Source organism: Hoplias malabaricus, chromosome 18, assembly GCF_029633855.1.
Source record: "Hoplias malabaricus isolate fHopMal1 chromosome 18, fHopMal1.hap1, whole genome shotgun sequence".
NCBI lineage: Eukaryota > Metazoa > Chordata > Actinopteri > Characiformes > Erythrinidae > Hoplias > Hoplias malabaricus.
In genome coordinates, this window is record NC_089817.1 from 21,400,895 (window position 1) to 21,418,514 (window position 17,620).

At 40.8% G+C, this 17,620-nt stretch overlaps 1 protein-coding gene across 2 annotated transcripts in view; it reads left to right on the forward strand.

Annotated features, from left to right (window-relative positions):
- Positions 1-292: 292 nt before the first annotated feature.
- cltca (clathrin, heavy chain a (Hc)) overlaps positions 293-17,620 on the forward strand; it is a 72,369-nt gene continuing 55,041 nt past the window's right edge. For both annotated transcript variants that reach the window (XM_066651222.1, XM_066651223.1), the window contains exon 1: positions 293-564. In XM_066651222.1, coding sequence (XP_066507319.1) covers positions 523-564 — 42 coding nt within the window. In that variant the 5' untranslated portion in view covers positions 293-522. The remainder of the gene's footprint in view (positions 565-17,620) is intronic.

Genomic DNA, 17,620 nt, shown 5'->3' on the forward strand with positions numbered 1-17,620 from the left:
GAAAAGAAAATGTATCGGAACTGACGTCAGTTCACGAGAACGAATGATGTGGCAAAAATCAAAGGGCGAAACGTAAAGAAATAGTGCCTCTGTTGTTGACCTGTATATTTCAAATACTTCGTGTCTTGTGTATTGTTCAGTGCAAGGAAACACTTCACTAATTGACAAGTCCGTTAATAATTGTGTGGCGCAGAACCTTTGAACAAGAATAAAAAAAAATCATTCTCAGTATCCCTCCGCGCGGTTTAAATCGGGACCCATTTCCGGAGCTTTTCCACCCCGGACAAATTCCGCCGCCATTGCAGGTTCCAGCGGCCTCGGCTGAGCGATCTGGAGCTGTAGCCTGTTTTACTTTCTTCGGGCAGAGCTGTGTAGGGTAGCGGTAGTACAACTCTCCGATACATTCACAGGCGTTATTGATCCGCTGTATTTGGCTCTGATCTAAAAAAAGAAGCGGTTGTTGCCGTTTTTTCACGTTAGTAAGAACAGGACCACGGAACAGAGAGAAGAGGGGAAGCGACCATGGCTCAGATCCTACCCATTAGATTTCAGGAACACCTGCAGGTACCCTTTAAATGTCTAAGGACTGAGTGTCAATTTTGTATTTTTATATCGCCTAGGTAACTTGCACAACGAATAGCTGTCTTGGTTCGTTGAAAAGTGACCTCCCATCAGCTGTGGGCCATCTATACCAGCTAAAATTTACCGACTAGTCAACAGCCAGGTAGCTGCTGCTTATTAAATCAGCCTAAGCTCGTAACGGCAGTTAGGCAAAAAATTACGATGTTATGTGTGTCTTGCTGGTTTTATACTCTGAGCTGTGTAGTTCGTTGTTCTCTCGGAGTTGTTATCAAACTGTTATTAAGCGTTCTGCTGGCAAGGCTCATTGATTTAATGTAATGGTCGATAACCCCTCAGTAGTCTCTGTGGGCTGTGTAAAACATTGTCATATTTGGGGTTAAAAAATAACGTCATGTGGTAATAAACAATTAGCAGTTATTAATAAACAAAAAGCATTTATTCCATTGATAAAACTACCTCGTTTGCCTCGTATTACAATAAGTAACTTTTATATTTGAACTAGCAAATGAAATTTACAGTCAGTTAGAGCTGCAAAGTCGGTTAATGATTTATTTCTTTGTTTTTTGCAAACTACTCAAATTATAGCGATGCACACGACCTAGTCCTGTGACTTTGGTTTAGTAGGTTAGTTAAAGTAACTATGCAAATTTGGCATTTTTGCTTGTGAGCTTCCCCTAGAATTTCAAAGTGTGTTTTCACTTTTCCAGCACCGTCTTGAAATCAAGTCACAATTGTCTGCTTTCTCAGTCAAGTTCTTTTCTCTTCATTTCCTTCACAGCTGTTAATGCATATGGCTTGTACTGTGAAGCTTTACACAGTTTTTGAGAGAGGTTTCCTACTCCCCCCTACAAAGTTTTCAAAGTCTAGTTTCTACTGTGCTGAGCCTGGAGTAGCATGCGCATAGTCAGTGATCTCCTTATTACAGGTCACTACATTGCAATGATTTTGAAGCTATATTTAAGATAAAAATGTTACGTAATGTTGAAGTTATATTTTTATTAGATGTCCTAGTAAGGCCATAGGCTGCTTGCCAGCATTTTCTACTGTTTGAACTACAGTTCGCTTTTTATGACATTCTAAGTTCTGTTTGTTTTCTTTTTCTTTCATGCACTCATAAGAGCACATAGTATGTGCATGTTTTACTACTTCCAGTATTTCCTGACTAACAAAGACAATCTTTTAGTCACCCATTCTATTTGCCGCTACTTGGTTGTGCTGGTCAGATTGCAGGTACGCATCGTGAGCCATGTTCCTGGTGTAGTCAATTCAGTTATTTCACACATTTGTGCAGAGGCATTACTAGGATGTGATCCTTTTTGTGTGTGTTATTTATATATATATATATATATATGAATGAATGCATCTTGCAATAAGGCAAAGGACATAAACTTTCCTTCAAGAAAGATATATGTCAGTATCATGGCCTACTTGAGTCAGGATCTCAATCCAGTTGAAAATCACTGGTGGAAATGAATGAAAATGGTTAATGACAAGGCTCCAACCTGCAAAGCTTATCTGGCAACAGCAGGAAGAGACAGATGGTGCTGGATTGATGAAGAATGCTGTTTGGCATGAGTGAAGTCCATGCTTCAGAATATAAGTTGTTATTAAAGGCAGAAGTGGTGTATTGAGGTACTAATTGTGCAGTGTTTTTTGCATGTTTCCATAATATTTTCTTATCACTTGAGTGATTCCATATACATCTACTTTATCTAAAAAAAAAAAAAAAAGAGAAAATATAGTTTTGTGGAATATCTCCTATGATTAATCTTTTTGTCTACAAAATTAAAATATTTAAAGTCCTACAAGGGTTGTGATTCCATAGTTTTTGCCAGGGGATGTATTAAGAGCACTTTAACAATGTAGGAAGTCCTGTAAGCTTGATAATGGTTCTAAATAGAGTCATTGTCATAATTGACAGACCCTTGGAGGACCACATTTTTAAAGAGAATCTGTGAAACTGGGACTGAAGCAAGTGATGATTGAATTAAAAGCATTTAGACTTGATAGTGATCTCACATTCAGTAAGGACAGAAATTTGTGCAGGTAAATCCCATGAACCTCATATAAAACCAGGAGGTCTAGTCTGTAGAGATGAGACTGGGTCAATGCAGATTCTGAGAGACTTGTTCTCATGTCTCTGTGTGAGTGAGGAAGCACACTTTGCCATGTCATTTTCTCATGTTTTCGTTAGCTGTTGAATGTAAGACAGTTCTGAATTATTTGTAAAGCCCCTAGGTCCTGATGCAGTCCTCTAGGTGGACGGTTGTTCCTGGTTGAGAGTATGCTGTGTACGTTTTGGCTGCCGCTTCTCGCCAGTGTGTGTGTTAAATGTATAGTGTTGATTGTAAAGTGGGTTTCTAGAAAGGCACTATATAAGTGTAACGTTAAATAAATAAAGTTAATTTGAAATGGCTACATTTTAGACTGAGAGTGGGGGCAAGGGATAATTTTAATATTTAGAACAGAGGAATGCCATTTTTCATTTTTATAAAGATAAGTCAAAAGAAGAATCTGGGTGGCGGGTGGGTGGGCAGAAGCCAACCTGTAGAGACACCCTTGCAATTGTGAATAATGTGGTAGAGAAAAGATTTGTGCCTTTGAATAAGTTATGAATACTTAATAAACATTGAATAACTTTGTTTTATTATCAAGACAACACATTTATCTAGCTTTCATTGAAAAAATATAATTAGAGCATAATATTGAATTCATGGGAATTTTTCATGTCACTACTCTTTATTAATTTATCTTTATAAGTTTATCAAATCTTAGAAATTTTAAATAATGTCATACATGTTCTATAAAAATACAATATCTTCTGCTCATATTAATTGCCAGGGATAATTGAGCAATGAGTCTTGTTGCAAGAATGATAAATGTGTGGTCAAAATATGAAAAATAAAATGATTTACATTGGACAGAAAAATTCTTTTTAGTAGCAGATGCAGGCACCCTTCAGTTTCATAGACTGCAGCCTGGCTTAGAGCACTTAATTTTCCCTTTTTTTTTTTTTTTTGTTATTTCATGGATGTATCATAGGCTAACTCTGCCAGAGGTTTAATCACGGGATTAATCACACGTTTCTTTAAGACTGAAGCTTTTAATAAATGGATTTTTAAAGTTAAAACAAAAGAATCAATGTAAGAACAACACAAAACAAATTGTATTCATATTCAATACTCTTATTAACTGCAACAATATTAAAATATTAGTAATTCTTTGTATGGGGAGGAGTAATACATATGTGTAACTTAGTGTAGTATACCTGACAAATTGGATAGAGGAATCTAATTATTATTATTTTCTTTAATATAATTATTTCAGTGTAGTTAATCTCTTAATTTATTAAATAAAAGTTGATGTCAACCTTGGTCATATGATTAATCCATGTTAAAAAAATTAACACATTAGCCTTGACGGCACTATTTTAAAGCTTATTTGCGGAATCTAAACAGGCTCCATTCATTAGGCAGTATGTGCCAAACTGAAGGTAACATTCTAAATGTTTTCAACTGTAAAAGCTATCCAACTTAACATTAGCTATTTTAATCAACCTTTCTTTCTTTCCTCTCCTCTATTTATCTTGCTTGTCAGGTGTTCATGCTATCAGATTTGCACTGGTATGCTGATAGCTCCCATATTTTACTAAATTCATCTTCAAGTATAATTGTAAAAAGGCAAAGCCAGAACATTAAAAGGAATTATTTCAGAACTTTTCCCATCTTTAATGTGACAAATCTGTACCCTTCAGTTGAAAAACTTAAATCTTATTAGGGAGAATCAAAATAAATTTATAATAACGTGGTTGCCCAAGTCTCCATGCCCTTAATCTCATGCTCTGCTGGATCATCTTTAACATTTTATGAAAACATTCCCCCTTTTTGTGTAGGATTCTGTCAGGATGGCACATGTTGACATGGTAATCTTTGCCCACACTTTTCAGAGTACTCTGAACCTGTCAGATTGGAGTATCTACTGTGCACAAATGGCATCATGTCACTTTTTTTTTTTTTTTTTTTTTTTTTTTTTTTTTTTTTTTAAAATGAATCCAGGTCTGTGCTGTGGCTGGGCTATTCTGCAGCTTGGATGTTTTTCTTGTGAAGCCATCCTTTTGTTGATATGGAGGTGTGATTTTCATAGTGAAAAGTGAAATTCACATTTAGCTTCAGCTTTTAATACAGGCCTGTGCTAAAACTAATATTTGGAACTGTTTTTATTATTCCCTCCACCTTGAATCAAATGTTATTGTTGTTTTTGCGTCAGATATAACATTTGGAATTACGGTCAAACACTTTTCAACACTTCTTCCCACATGCTTTTGGCTCACTTGGTGTACCCTGTAAAATGTAGTTGGGCTTGGATGTTTTTCTATGTAAGAATAGGCTTCTGCACATTCCAGACATATGAATAATATGGAGGAATGATATACCCTGTAATACACAACCACTATTTGCCAGAAATTCCTGCAAATCTTTTGATGAAAGCACAAGAAGAAAAGTGGTCCTGTAGGCTGCCAAGAGGCCTACAATAACATTAGTTTTGGAGGAGCATTGAGTCTTGTTAATGTCACTGCTGTGCCATATTTTATCCACATGTTGATGACTGTCTTCACTGTGTTCCAAGGTATATCTAATGCAGGGGTGGGCAGTCTTATCCACAAAGGTCCAGTGTGGCTGCTGGTTTTTTGTTCCTAACTACAAGGTCACATGATCAGTTTTACTGAGACCAACTAATTAAAGGAATGAAATCAGATGTGCTCTGGCCTGAATGGACTTAAATCAAGCAGCCACATTGGGCCTTTGCCGATTAAGATTGCCCAACCCTGATCTAATGCTTTGAGCCCTAGTCATACTAGGTGTCTTGTGTATGTGTGTTTTATTTATTTAAATTTTTTTTTTAATTTCTATCTCGAAATACGTGCTGTAAACAGTCCCTCATTTTGGTTCAAACGTTTAATTTCTGAAGAGAGCTTGTATCGTAGCAATAGCAACAAAGGTGGTGATTTCACAGAGAAGAGTTTTGTTACCTTTACTTTTACTGTTACATTTGCTTGTGTTTGTATTTTATGTGCAGAAAAGACTGATCTTATCTCCTGTTTTGAAACCACTACAGTTGGATGTGTGTATTCGTCCATATTGGCTCAGAGAGATCAGAGGCAGTATGGAGTGCGTCATAGGTCACGTAGCTGAAGAAGCAGCTCTATTGGTCAGACACAAATTTGCACTTCAAATTTCACAGTTGAACTTTACATGAAACAGAGTCAAACATTGTTTTCACCTGGAACTCATGAATGTGAAATTTGCCAAAATTTGTTGTGACATATCTTAATTAAATGAGTGGAATTTATCATGCTAAAACTCACTGACAGAAACGGTGTGACCATGGATTTAGAATTTGTTGTATTAAAACCCTGAGTGATACCTTTCAACAGTGAAATCCCTTTTGATGCTTTAAGCTATTTTCAGACAATGGCCTATGTTGTGAGATGCAGCTGAATAAATATCAGGAAAGTCCTACCCGAACTGTTGAACAAATTGTTAGACTGAATCACTAATTGATTGCAGGTGTGTACCTACTGTTATTTAATGAGCCTGAATGTGATAGATAAATTCTGCACACAGCTATATACCCAATTAAAACAATGACAGATTATGAGTGCATCAACAGTATAACATGAATAAAATCTTTGATTTGTCAGTACACAAATTCAAAGATTTATTTATTTATTCATTAATTTATTTATTCTTAGACTTAAATATATTTGCATTTCCAATAAATCATTTATTTGCGGACCTTTTTCAGTTTAAGTTTGTTATTAATTAATTCATTTTTTGGTCCACACTCAGGGTGCTTTGCCTGGATGCATAAAATTTTTAAAACATTGGGGAAATAATTGTTAATGGTTATCTCAATGTAATTCTGTATGCCAAACAAGTAGCTAGTAGAGGCTGGACAGTGCTGCTGAACATTAAATTTGCTTAATGCTGGTGGAGCGCTGGTGGTCTGGAACACTTTATCTTGACTGTATGGTGTTTGCTTGTTTCTCATTTTGCAGCAGTAGGACAAATCCTGTCACTGGTGGTCATGATGAATGTGTTTCTCTTGCATAGACTTCTGATTATTAGGATGCATAGAATGTAATTACTTTTAATTACAGTGCAAGATGGTGCCGTTGCATGGCAAAGTATCAGGTGTGCTTTTATCTGTGCTGCTTATGTTTCTTTTAGTTTTATCTGCATATACTCACATACAAGCTGTTTCTATGACAGGAAGACGTTATTACACATTCGTTATTACATATTCGATCTTTTGTTACATCTATGCGTGATCCAAGGTTTAATCTTGGAACTGAGTACAATCATATCTGACTTCCTCTAATATTACCGGTGGCCATGGAAATTTGCAATATTTCTCGCAGTGCAAAGGCCTCGAACTGCCGGTGTCAACAAAAGAGGAAGCACGGCAAGAGAGCTGGTGGTTTTTTGCACTTAGCAGTACGGAAAACCCTGCAGCAGTTCTAGAGTGTACGCTTCTCTGACCAGACAATGGATCTCAAACGGTACCAGGTCGCGCCGCACTCCGTGGAGGATTGCAATAAGTGGCTTTGATATGTGGACATATTTGGCGACATAATTCCTCATTTCACTGGGCCGATTGACGAGACACCACACTGTGGTATGTATTTGCATGGACCCAACAGGTCAGACATTGCATGGACTCAGCAGGTCAGACATTGCGCTGTTGTATGGTTGTAACAACAGGAGTACTTGTTTTTTAACTCCCTGAGAACCTACGGCAAAAGTGGTGGCCTTGCTGCAGTGTATAGAAATTAGGGGTGGGTGATATGGGCCTAAAATAATATCATGATATTTTGGTGATATTCTTGGTGATATTTGGCAATATGAAATGATATGAAAATAATTGTATTCATTTAACACCCTATTACAACAAAATAATACATTTTGGATTAATATTAATAAAATATTACATTTCTTATTTAAATATGTTCAGTGACATTTTGTTAGTAAAAATCTAACAATTTTAAACATTCAGAAGAAACAACAAATATGTGAACATTTGCTTATTTTGTAAACAACCATACCTTACCAAGATTCTGACATGGTATAAAAAAAAAAATTAAAATATTGATATTTTTTCCAAACCACATCCACGCGACTAAAGCCACTCATCTTTTAGAGGAAAGTTTTGAATGCAGAGCAAATTTCCACCTGTCGTTGTGACTAAATGACTCATGTAATGAATGTACGCCATATTACAAGTAACTGCATGACGTCATTATGTAAACATGTCAGAATATCCATCCATCCATCCATTATCCACCGCTTATCCGGGTCGCGGGGGAAGCAGTTGGAGCAAATTTACCGTGCAAAGAAACCCAGACCTCCCTCTCCCCAGCCACCGATGCCAGCTCCTCCGGGGGTATACCGAGGCGTTCCCAGGCCAGTCGACACATATAGTCTCTCCAGCGTGTTCTTGGTCTGCCCCGGGGCCTCCTCCCCGTTGGACATGCCCGGAACACCTCTCCAGGAAGGCGTCCAGGAGGCATCCGAACCAGATGCCCAAACCACCTCAACTGGCTCCTCTCGACGTGGAGGAGCAGCGGCTCCACTCCGAGTCTCTCCCGGATGTCCGAGCTCCTAACCCTGTCTCTAAGGGAGAGTCCAGACATCCTGCGGAGAAAACTCATTTCAGCCGCTTGTACCCGCGATCTCGTTCTTTCGGTCACTACCCAAAGCTCGTGACCATAGGTGAGGGTTGGGACGTAGATTGAACGGTAAATCGAGAGCTTTGCTTTTCTGCTCAGCTCTTTCTTCACCACAACGGACCGGTACAGAGCCCGCATTACTGCTGACGCTGCACTGATCCGCCTGTCAATCTCACGCTCCATCTTTCCCTCACTCGTGAACAAGACCCCGAGGTATTTAAACTCCTCCACTTGAGGCAGGATCTCACTTCCAACCTGGAGAGAGCACTCCACACTTTTCCGACTGAGTACCATGGACTCGGACGTGGAGGTACTGATCCTCATCCCTACCGCTTCACACTCGGCTGCAAACTGGTTGATCCTGACATGGGATCCTGAGACCACCAAACCGGACACCCTCCGCCACTTGGCTACGCCGAGAAATTCTGTCCATAAAAATTGTGAACAGAACCGGTGACAACGGGCGGCCCTGACGGAGTCCAACTCCGACTGGAAAGTCCAACCAGTCGGACTTACTGCCAGCCATACGAACCAGACTCCTGCTCTGTTTGTACAGGGACTGGATAGCTCATAACAAAGAGCCCAGTACCCCATACTCCCTGAGCACCCCCCACAGAATACCCCGAGGGACACGGTCGAATGCCTTCTCCAGATCCACAAAACATATGTAGACTGGTTGAGCAAACTCCCATGCACCCTCCAGGATCCTAGCGAGGGTAAAGAGCTGGTCCTGTGTTCCACGACCGGGGCAGAATCCGCATTGTTCCTCCTGGATCCGAGGTTCAACTATCAGTCGGACTCTCTTCTCCAATACCCCTGCATAGACCTTAACGGGGAGGCTGAGGAGTGTGATCCCCCTATAGTTGTAACACACCCTCCGATCCCCCTTTTTAAAAAGGGGAACCACCACCCCAGTCTGCCAGTCCAGAGGCACTGCCCCTGATGTCCACGCGATGTTGCAAAGACGTGTCAACCAGGACAGCCCCACAACATCCAGAGCCTTGAGGAACCCGGGGTGTACCTCATCCACCCCTGGGGCCCTACCGCAAAGGAGTTTCCCTACCACCTTGGCCACTTCAGCCCCAGTGATAGACGAGCCCCCCCCCCCCCCCACCCCGGGGTCCCCAAGCTCTGCTTCCTCTGCGGAAGACGTGCTGGTGGGATTGAGAAGATCCTCAAAGTATTCCTTCCACCGTCTGGTGACGTCCTCAGTCGAGGTCAACAGTTCCCCACCCCCACCATATACAGTGTTGGTGGAAAACTGCTTTCCCCTCCTGAGTCGCCTGACGGTTTGCCAGAAACTTCTCGGAGCCGACCACAAGTCGTTTTCCATGTTCTCACCGAACTCCTCCCACACCCGAGTTTTTGCCTCAGCGACTGCCGAGGCCGCGAGCCGCTTGGCTCCTCGGTACCTGTCGGCTGCCTCCGGAGTCCCCTGAGCCAACCAGGCTCGGTAGGACTCTTTCTTCAGCTTGACAGCCCCCCTCACCCGGGGTGTCCACCACCGAGTGCGGGGATTGCCACCCCGACAGGCACCGACAACCTTGCAGCCACAGCTCCGTTCAGCCGCCTCAACAATGGAGTTCCGGAACATGGCCCACTCGGACTCAATGTCACCAGCCTCTGTGGGAGTTGAAGATCTTTCTGACAGGTTCCTCTGCCAAACGTTCCCAGCAAACCCTCAGCACATGTTTGGGCCTGCCAGGTCTGTCCGGTATCCTCCCCCGCCATCTGATCCAACACACCACAAGGTGGTGATCAGTTGACAGCTCAGCGCCTCTCTTCACCCGAGTGTCCAGAACATATGGCCGCAGGTCAGATGATACGACTATAAAATCGATCATCGAAATGCGGCCTAGGGTTTCCTGATGCCAGGTGTACTTGTGGACACCCTTATGTTCGAACATGGTGTTCGTAATGGACAAACTGTGACGAGCACAGAAATCCAATAACTGAACACCACTCGGGTTCAGATCAGCGGGGCCGTTCCTCCCAATCACGCCCCTCCAGGTCTCACTGTCATTACCCACGTGAGCGTTGAAGTCCCCCAGCAGAACAATGGAGTCCCCAGAATGAGTGTTCTCCAGCACTCCCTCTAGGGTGCCCAAGAAGGCATGGTACTCTGAACTGCTGTTCGGTGCATAAGCACAAACAACAGTCAGAGCCCTTTCCCCAACCCGAAGGCGCAGGGAAATTACCCTCTCGTCCACTGGGGTAAACCCCAACGTACAGGCGCTAAGCCGGGGGGCTATGAGTAAGCCCACACCTGCCTTACGCCTCTCACCCTGGGCAACTCCAGAGTGAAAGAGCATCCAGCCCCTCTCAAAGAGATTGGTTCCAGAGCCCATACTGTGTGTCGAGGTGAGCCCAACTATATCTAGTCGGTACCTCTCAACCTCGCGCACCAGCTCAGGTTCTTTTCCCACCAGAGAGGTTACGTTCCATGTTCCAAAAGCCAGTTTCAGTAACCGAGGATCGGAACGCCAGGGCCCCCGACCCCGACCACCACCTGATCCACAATGCACCAGACCCGGATTACTACCTCTCCCACAGGTGGTGGGCCCATGGGATAGTGGACCCATGTATCTCCTTCGGGCTAAGCCCGGCCGGACTCCATAGGTTAAAGTCCGGCCACCAGGCGCTCGCCAAGGAGCCCCTCCCCCAGGCCTGGCTCCAGGGTGAGGCCCCGGTAACCCTGCTCCGGGCAAGGGAGGCTGTGTCCTCGTTATCTTTTTCATTCGTGTCTTTATGGATCACTCTTTGTCTGGCCCATCACCTAGGACCAATTTGCCTTGGGAGACCCTACCAGAATATCATGTTAATCCCAATATTGTTTTTTTTATTTATTTATTTTAATATAGTTTAAAACCATTTTGCAACATTATTGCACACAATACGGCATATACCTAATAGAAATGGTATAAAATGTTCTCAAATTAGTTTTGGAAATGCAGTGTTCACATAAAGAAGCTTCTCCAATCCTGTTTTCTTCAACTTAGTAAAGTTAAAGTAAAGTAAACTTTCTGCCCCTTTTGGACATTGAAAAACATGCAGTTGTCTCCTCCCGATTGGACTACTGTAATGCCATATTCACCTGTCTGAAAGACATGGCTCAACCTGTGAGATACAGAATACTTTTTTAAAATACTGGAGCTAATTTATCAGGCTTTACCCAACGATGCCCCAGCTAATGTTGCTGAACTTTGAGTCCGCTGAACAAAGTGAGAACTCTGAGGTCTTCAAACAAGGGTTTATTAGCTGTCCCCCGAAAGAAACAAAAATCAAACGGGGATAAAGCCTTTGCAGTTTATGCTCCCAGTTTGTGGAATAATCTCCGCACTGACAGACTTTCAGCGTCAGTCTTTATTTCTAAAAAAACATTTGAAGAAGTATTTTATTCTTTTGCTTTTAGTGGTATTTGAACTGTGATTGGTGATGTGTATAAATGTGTATGTAGGTGTGTATGTTATGTTGTACTGTAAAGCACTTTGAGACTTGTTCTAGAAAAGTGCTATGTAAATAAAGAATTACTTACTATATAGGATTTATGAAAATGAAGCTTGTATTATTAGTGGTGTAATGGATTGCCCCAGTGGTCTGGTTAATGCACGTGTACTGTAGATTATTTCCTAAAATGTAACCATAATATTTTGGAGTAGTTTTACTGCTGCTACTACTTTTTTCCTACTGGACAGAAGACGGCTTCATGACCCAGTTCTCACAGAACAATATTTCTTGTAGGTATACATATAAACTTCTTACAAACACCTTAAGGTAAAGTTACGAGCTGCTATTGTGAGTCCGATTAATAAATAAATGTGAAAGCTGCTGTAACTTGTGAGATTTAATAAGCAGTGGTTTGTGCTGGATTTGAATGAGCTCTGCATTTCATGGTGATGTCTCTCTGGCCAATCAGTGCTCTGCAAGGTATACACGTCACCATTTAGTACCTACTCGGCACAGTTGGAACCCAGAGTGAACTGGAACTGAAAACATACCCGGTTCCAGGGACCAGTTACCAGATTTGGCTAGTGAAAAACTAAAAGAACCATGTCGGTTCCATGTAACCTTACATTACCAACACCGTAACTAGTATCTAGACACGTCACCACATTCCATCTTGCCATTAACCAGTGGCAACACAAGTCTGTTGCTGCAGCCCCATCGGCATGGTTGTCGTCTGCGTGTTGGCCTCCTGTTCACTTTAAAATGGTAGTGTAGGTTGCTGAAAATGATCTACAAGGTGGAGATTTTTGAAAAGTGTGGTTGGTTTTAATGAAAAAATGAAGCCTTTGGAATACGCTGCCATCATACTGTGAACAGTACAGCTCTGTTTACATTAGAATCTAATTTCATGCAGAGTCTAATATCTAAGCCTATAACAGCTGGGAATTCCGTACTTAAACTGGAGTCCTAAGCAGGAGTCCAGAGCCTATCCAGAATGACTGGGTGCAAGGCGAGAAAAGTTCTGCAATTGGGAGTGTGTATTTATTCAGCAGCCTGATATACCGCATCAGATCCAATTCAAAATTTGCAAGCAGAGAAAATAATTTTTTTTTGAGGAAAAACCATATCAGGCAACAAGGAGTGCTCTCAAAAATGGTTAAATATTTCCCGGGAGGAAAATACACTTTAAGTGAAGAAACCTCCACCTTGTTCGACGACGCTCCTCAGAGCTCTCTCAGAACTGTGGATGTGGTCCAATAAACTAATGACTGTGGGTGACTCAAGCTCTCTATCACTGGATAAAAGAATGCTGTTTACGTTACTGTGGCAATACACAGCCTCGAGAGAGAACTGTCACCGGGTTTTTTAAGTTGTCATGACATCAGTTGTCATTTTACACAAGTTTAACATTAAACAAAATGGCACAGTTGGGTAGAATTGGCATTATACAGCCGTTCATCTACGAACATTCGGGCGTCTCGTATGAACCTGCGGGCATTTATGTATCTGTGATGTAGTTTTGTTTGTTTTATTTATTTAAATGAATGGATACCTTCAAGAGCACGTGTCAAACTCAAAGCCGCGGGCCAAATGTGGCCCGCAAGAGCTTAAAAGATCTGATTGACTGCAATCTAGTGGCTTAATGCCGTTGCTTCACGGGTAACATAATCGGCATGAACTGTGGGAAATGGAGTTTATGGTCAATGCACGCTTTTAGACTTGATTATTAATTATTCCACCACTAATTCTAAAGCATGCATTGACCTTAAACTACATTTCCCACAATGCATGCCGATTATGTTGCCTGCCACGTGACGGCATTCCACCACTAGATTTCAGTGTATCCTCTTCGATGTGATCTTTTTTCAACAAGTGGAATGAAGAAATATTGATTCCAAAATGTCCAGGAAAAGAAAAATTAATGCCAATGGAAGACGGTTTCAAGAGAGATGGGAAGGCGAATACATGTTTGTGCTTCAAGGAGAAAAACTGGTATGTCTTATGTTATGAGGCGGTGGCAGTTGTCAAGGAGTACAATTTACCTTGGCACTTAGATACCAAACATGGAGCTAAGTATGCCAAAGTTAGCCTTCAAGAAAAGCAACAAATTGTACAAGAATTAAAAGGCAAACTGCGATCGCAGCAGAATATGTTCACAAGAGTTACGACCCAAAACGACGCAGCTGTGAAAGCTAGCTTTATTGTAGTTGAAGAAATCACTCGCAAACACACTAAGTCTTTTTTCAGGGGGTGAATTTTTGAAGCAGTGTATACTGAAGGTCATAACTTGTTTGATAATATTTTTCTTTATTCACTTGGGTAGTTTGTTGATTAATGGAGTAATGCGTTTCTTAACCTCACAAATTAACAGGATTTATGTTGTTAACAGAGCAACAAGCAAAACATTTTTATATCTATGCAAATATTTATAAGTTGAATAAGTAATACATTCAGAGTTATTTAACATTGAGTACTTACATTTATTCTACATTACATTTGGTTACATTTATACAGTCTTACAGTTACATCTGGCCCTTTGAGGGCAACCATTATGCTGATGTGGCCTTCTGTGAAAATGAGTTTGACACCCCTGTTCTAGAGGGTCTCCAAATTGGTTCTTTCTACCACTGCTTCTCAGCTGTGCTGCCGAGCAAGTGGGGCCTTTATCCCTGCTGTTAGTTTGCTATACACTCCAGCCCAGTGTGGCCGCTATCTCCACTGTACTGCTGACCGAGTCAGTCTGCCTTCACCGCTGTACTCTGCTCTGCATGCCGGCCAAGTGCAGCTGATATCTCCACCGATACTCTGTTAAACAGGCCTACGGAGTGTTGCTGCTATCTCTGCTGTATTCAGACTTAAACCATTCAGGTTTGTTCTGTATTATTTTGTGCTCTGTTTGTTTTGCACTCCCTCCCCATAGCTTGGTGAATAGCTTGATAGCTAGCTTGTTTACTAATTGCTCTAGTTTAGCTCAGCAGTTTCTGCGATTCAGAGGAGCCATGGCTATGGTAGCCTTTGATTGGTCAGGTTAATAATGACAAGCATTTGCAAAATAAAAGCAAAAAAAAAAGCAAAAGCATACCCACTTTTAGGACTGCTCATTTTACGTTGAGAGGAGAGCAGTAATGATCATTTTTGAGGAGAGAGACATCATATTTCTGTTTTGTGTTTTATATTTAAATTTTGCTGAACGTTTCACTTATCTCCCAAGTTTCGAAGTATACAAAAAGGGGCTATAAGACCATCCATCTTCGTGCTTATGCTTTCAGTTTGGAACAGTTCAGTTTGGCATAATTCAGGGGAGAACACATTTGTTTTATCTTTCTTATACGGAGTGCTGTGAAATTATTCTTTCAACGAGCACTTTTCTCTTGAGTCAAGAAGTTCCATCAGCCACCTCAAAAATACAGTTAACCCACACAAGTTGTTTTTGCTCAGGTTAGCCAAATCTTGCCATGGCCAGCTTTACATTTCAAGTTAACTATAATGCAGAGAACTTTCAGCCTCATGTTTTGAAAAATGTATCTGCATTCTTCTGTACACACCTGACAAGCGAGCAAGAGAGAGGGAGAAGAAAGAAAGAAAGGCAGATTAAACTAGATAAGGTTAAGTTTAGTGTTACTTACATTTTGGTGCATACTGCCTAATGAATGGAGACTATGCCTAATGTCTACACATAAGCTTTAAAATAAGGCAGTCAAGGCTAATGTGTTCATATTTAACACGGATTAATCATTTGACTAAGTTTGACCCAGACATTTATGTAGTAAATTAAGAAATTTAAATTCAGAAATGATCAAAAGTACACTGAGAGAATTATAATAAAGGAAAAGAGGGTGTCTGCCACTGCTGCAAAATAAATTCTAGAGTAAACACTATAATGTAATTTACTACTAAAAAAAATAATAATTATTAATACTAAAACTGTATTTTATTCCCTTATCCAAAGATTTCTACAGATATTGGCAAGATGCAAATACCCATTTATACCAGTATGTAAGCTCTCTTGTTATATATGATTTTAGTTTGCGCATATATTCAAAACTAGATAATTACATTATACATTAATTCATTTTTGCAGCAATGTGGTGATAAAGTTACTGTTTTGAACAAGAACTGAATGATGCCTTTAAACCTATTGCAGGTGGATTTATCTCTTTGGCCCTACACAGAACATAGATATTTCAGTCAGGAGCATGGTGTGTGGCAGTAAAACAGCTAGAAAATATGTTATTCTTCACAGAAGTGGCATTTAATATTTAACCTAAAAACACTATATTGCTTTAGATGTTTAATCTCTCATCTGCTAACCTGCTGACAATTTATGACTGTCTCGGGTGGATGTAGTTCAGCAGTTCTCCTTGGTGGGTGGGTGGGGGTGGATTGCTTGAATGCATGCATGTGCACATTCCAGCTTTTCCTCTTTATCTTTCTTTACTGCTGTCTTCTCTGACACTGCATGGTCACATGTCGCAGCAATCGCACAGTGACCGTGGAGACGGCCATGCATGTATTGTTTCAGCTTGGCAAACAATAATTTGCTGCTTCCTGTTGTGGAGTTACTATTGCAAACTGCTGCAAACCTCAGCACATAGCATATACTTCCCTGCCCTTCCTTGGTCTTTGGCGGGTACAGGATGCAAAAATTTGTGCTGAGGAGAGTTTTTTTTTTTTTTTCATTCTGCAGTCACAGAATGGGCGTTACAACTGACTCATTTCCTGTGGGACCTGATAGTTGCAAGAGGATTTGTGCTTTACAAGTCATGAATTTAAATGATGAAGCAACTTCATGAAGGCTTCTTTATGCCAGAGCAACTTCTTCTGAACAGGCTGAAATTTTCTTTGCCGGAAGACAATTTCATTTGAAGTGTTTTTTTTTGGATGTTAAACAGTAAAAACATGCCCTGTGAAATATTCTTTATTAACAGGAATTGAGCGGTTCCCACCAAATTGTGGTTGACATGCTATATTGACAGCAGATCTCATTATAAACATGGTAAAATAAAGCAAACTCTTGTGCAGTGTAGTTTTGCATCTACACTTTACTGCCAAAAGTATTCACTCACCCATCCAGATAATTGAATTCAGGTGTTCCAATCAGTTCCATGGCCTCAGGTGTATAAAAACAAGCACCTAGGGATGCAGACTGCTTCCACAAACATTTGTGAAGAATGGGTTGCTCTCAGTGAATTCCTGCATGGTAACTTGATAAGATGCCACCTGTTCAAGTCCACTCATGAAATTTAGCTAGCCTAGTTTCTCTTTGCTCTAGTGTTTTTTTAAAGAAAGAAAGAAAAAACACTTACATGGGCAAAGAATTTGTGTCTTGTGCATAGAAGTCAGGAGAGTTACTTAATATGCTACAGCTTTTGTGCTTCCTATGTTTAGGTCCCTGGGAGCCTAAATTAAGCTAATCTGGATCCTCAGGGCCCTCATTTGTAAATGTATGAATAAGTCATAAAAATATCTTCCCAATGTCTAATAAATGCCTGATGTATTTCACCAGTACTACTTTCTTATTGATGTGGAAAGGGTAGTCCTGAAGTGAGTAAAATTGTCAGTTTTACCCTAGTCTTTCACTGCCAGACTCCAGGGGGGATACTGGTACCTTTCTCCACTTAACATGGCCAAGAACCAGCTACTACTGCAGAAAAATATATTTACCAAACATGCAAAATGACTACTCTTAAGTCTTGTTACAAACTCCAACTTCTGCAGCATTTCAACGAAGATGACCCAGATCGGTGTACTGAATTTGCAGAATGGGCAAAACAAGAATTGGAACAGGACCCTCATTTTACACAGGTTTTGTTCAGTGATGAGGCAAACTCTGTGAATAGTGAAGTTAAAAAAAAAAAAACT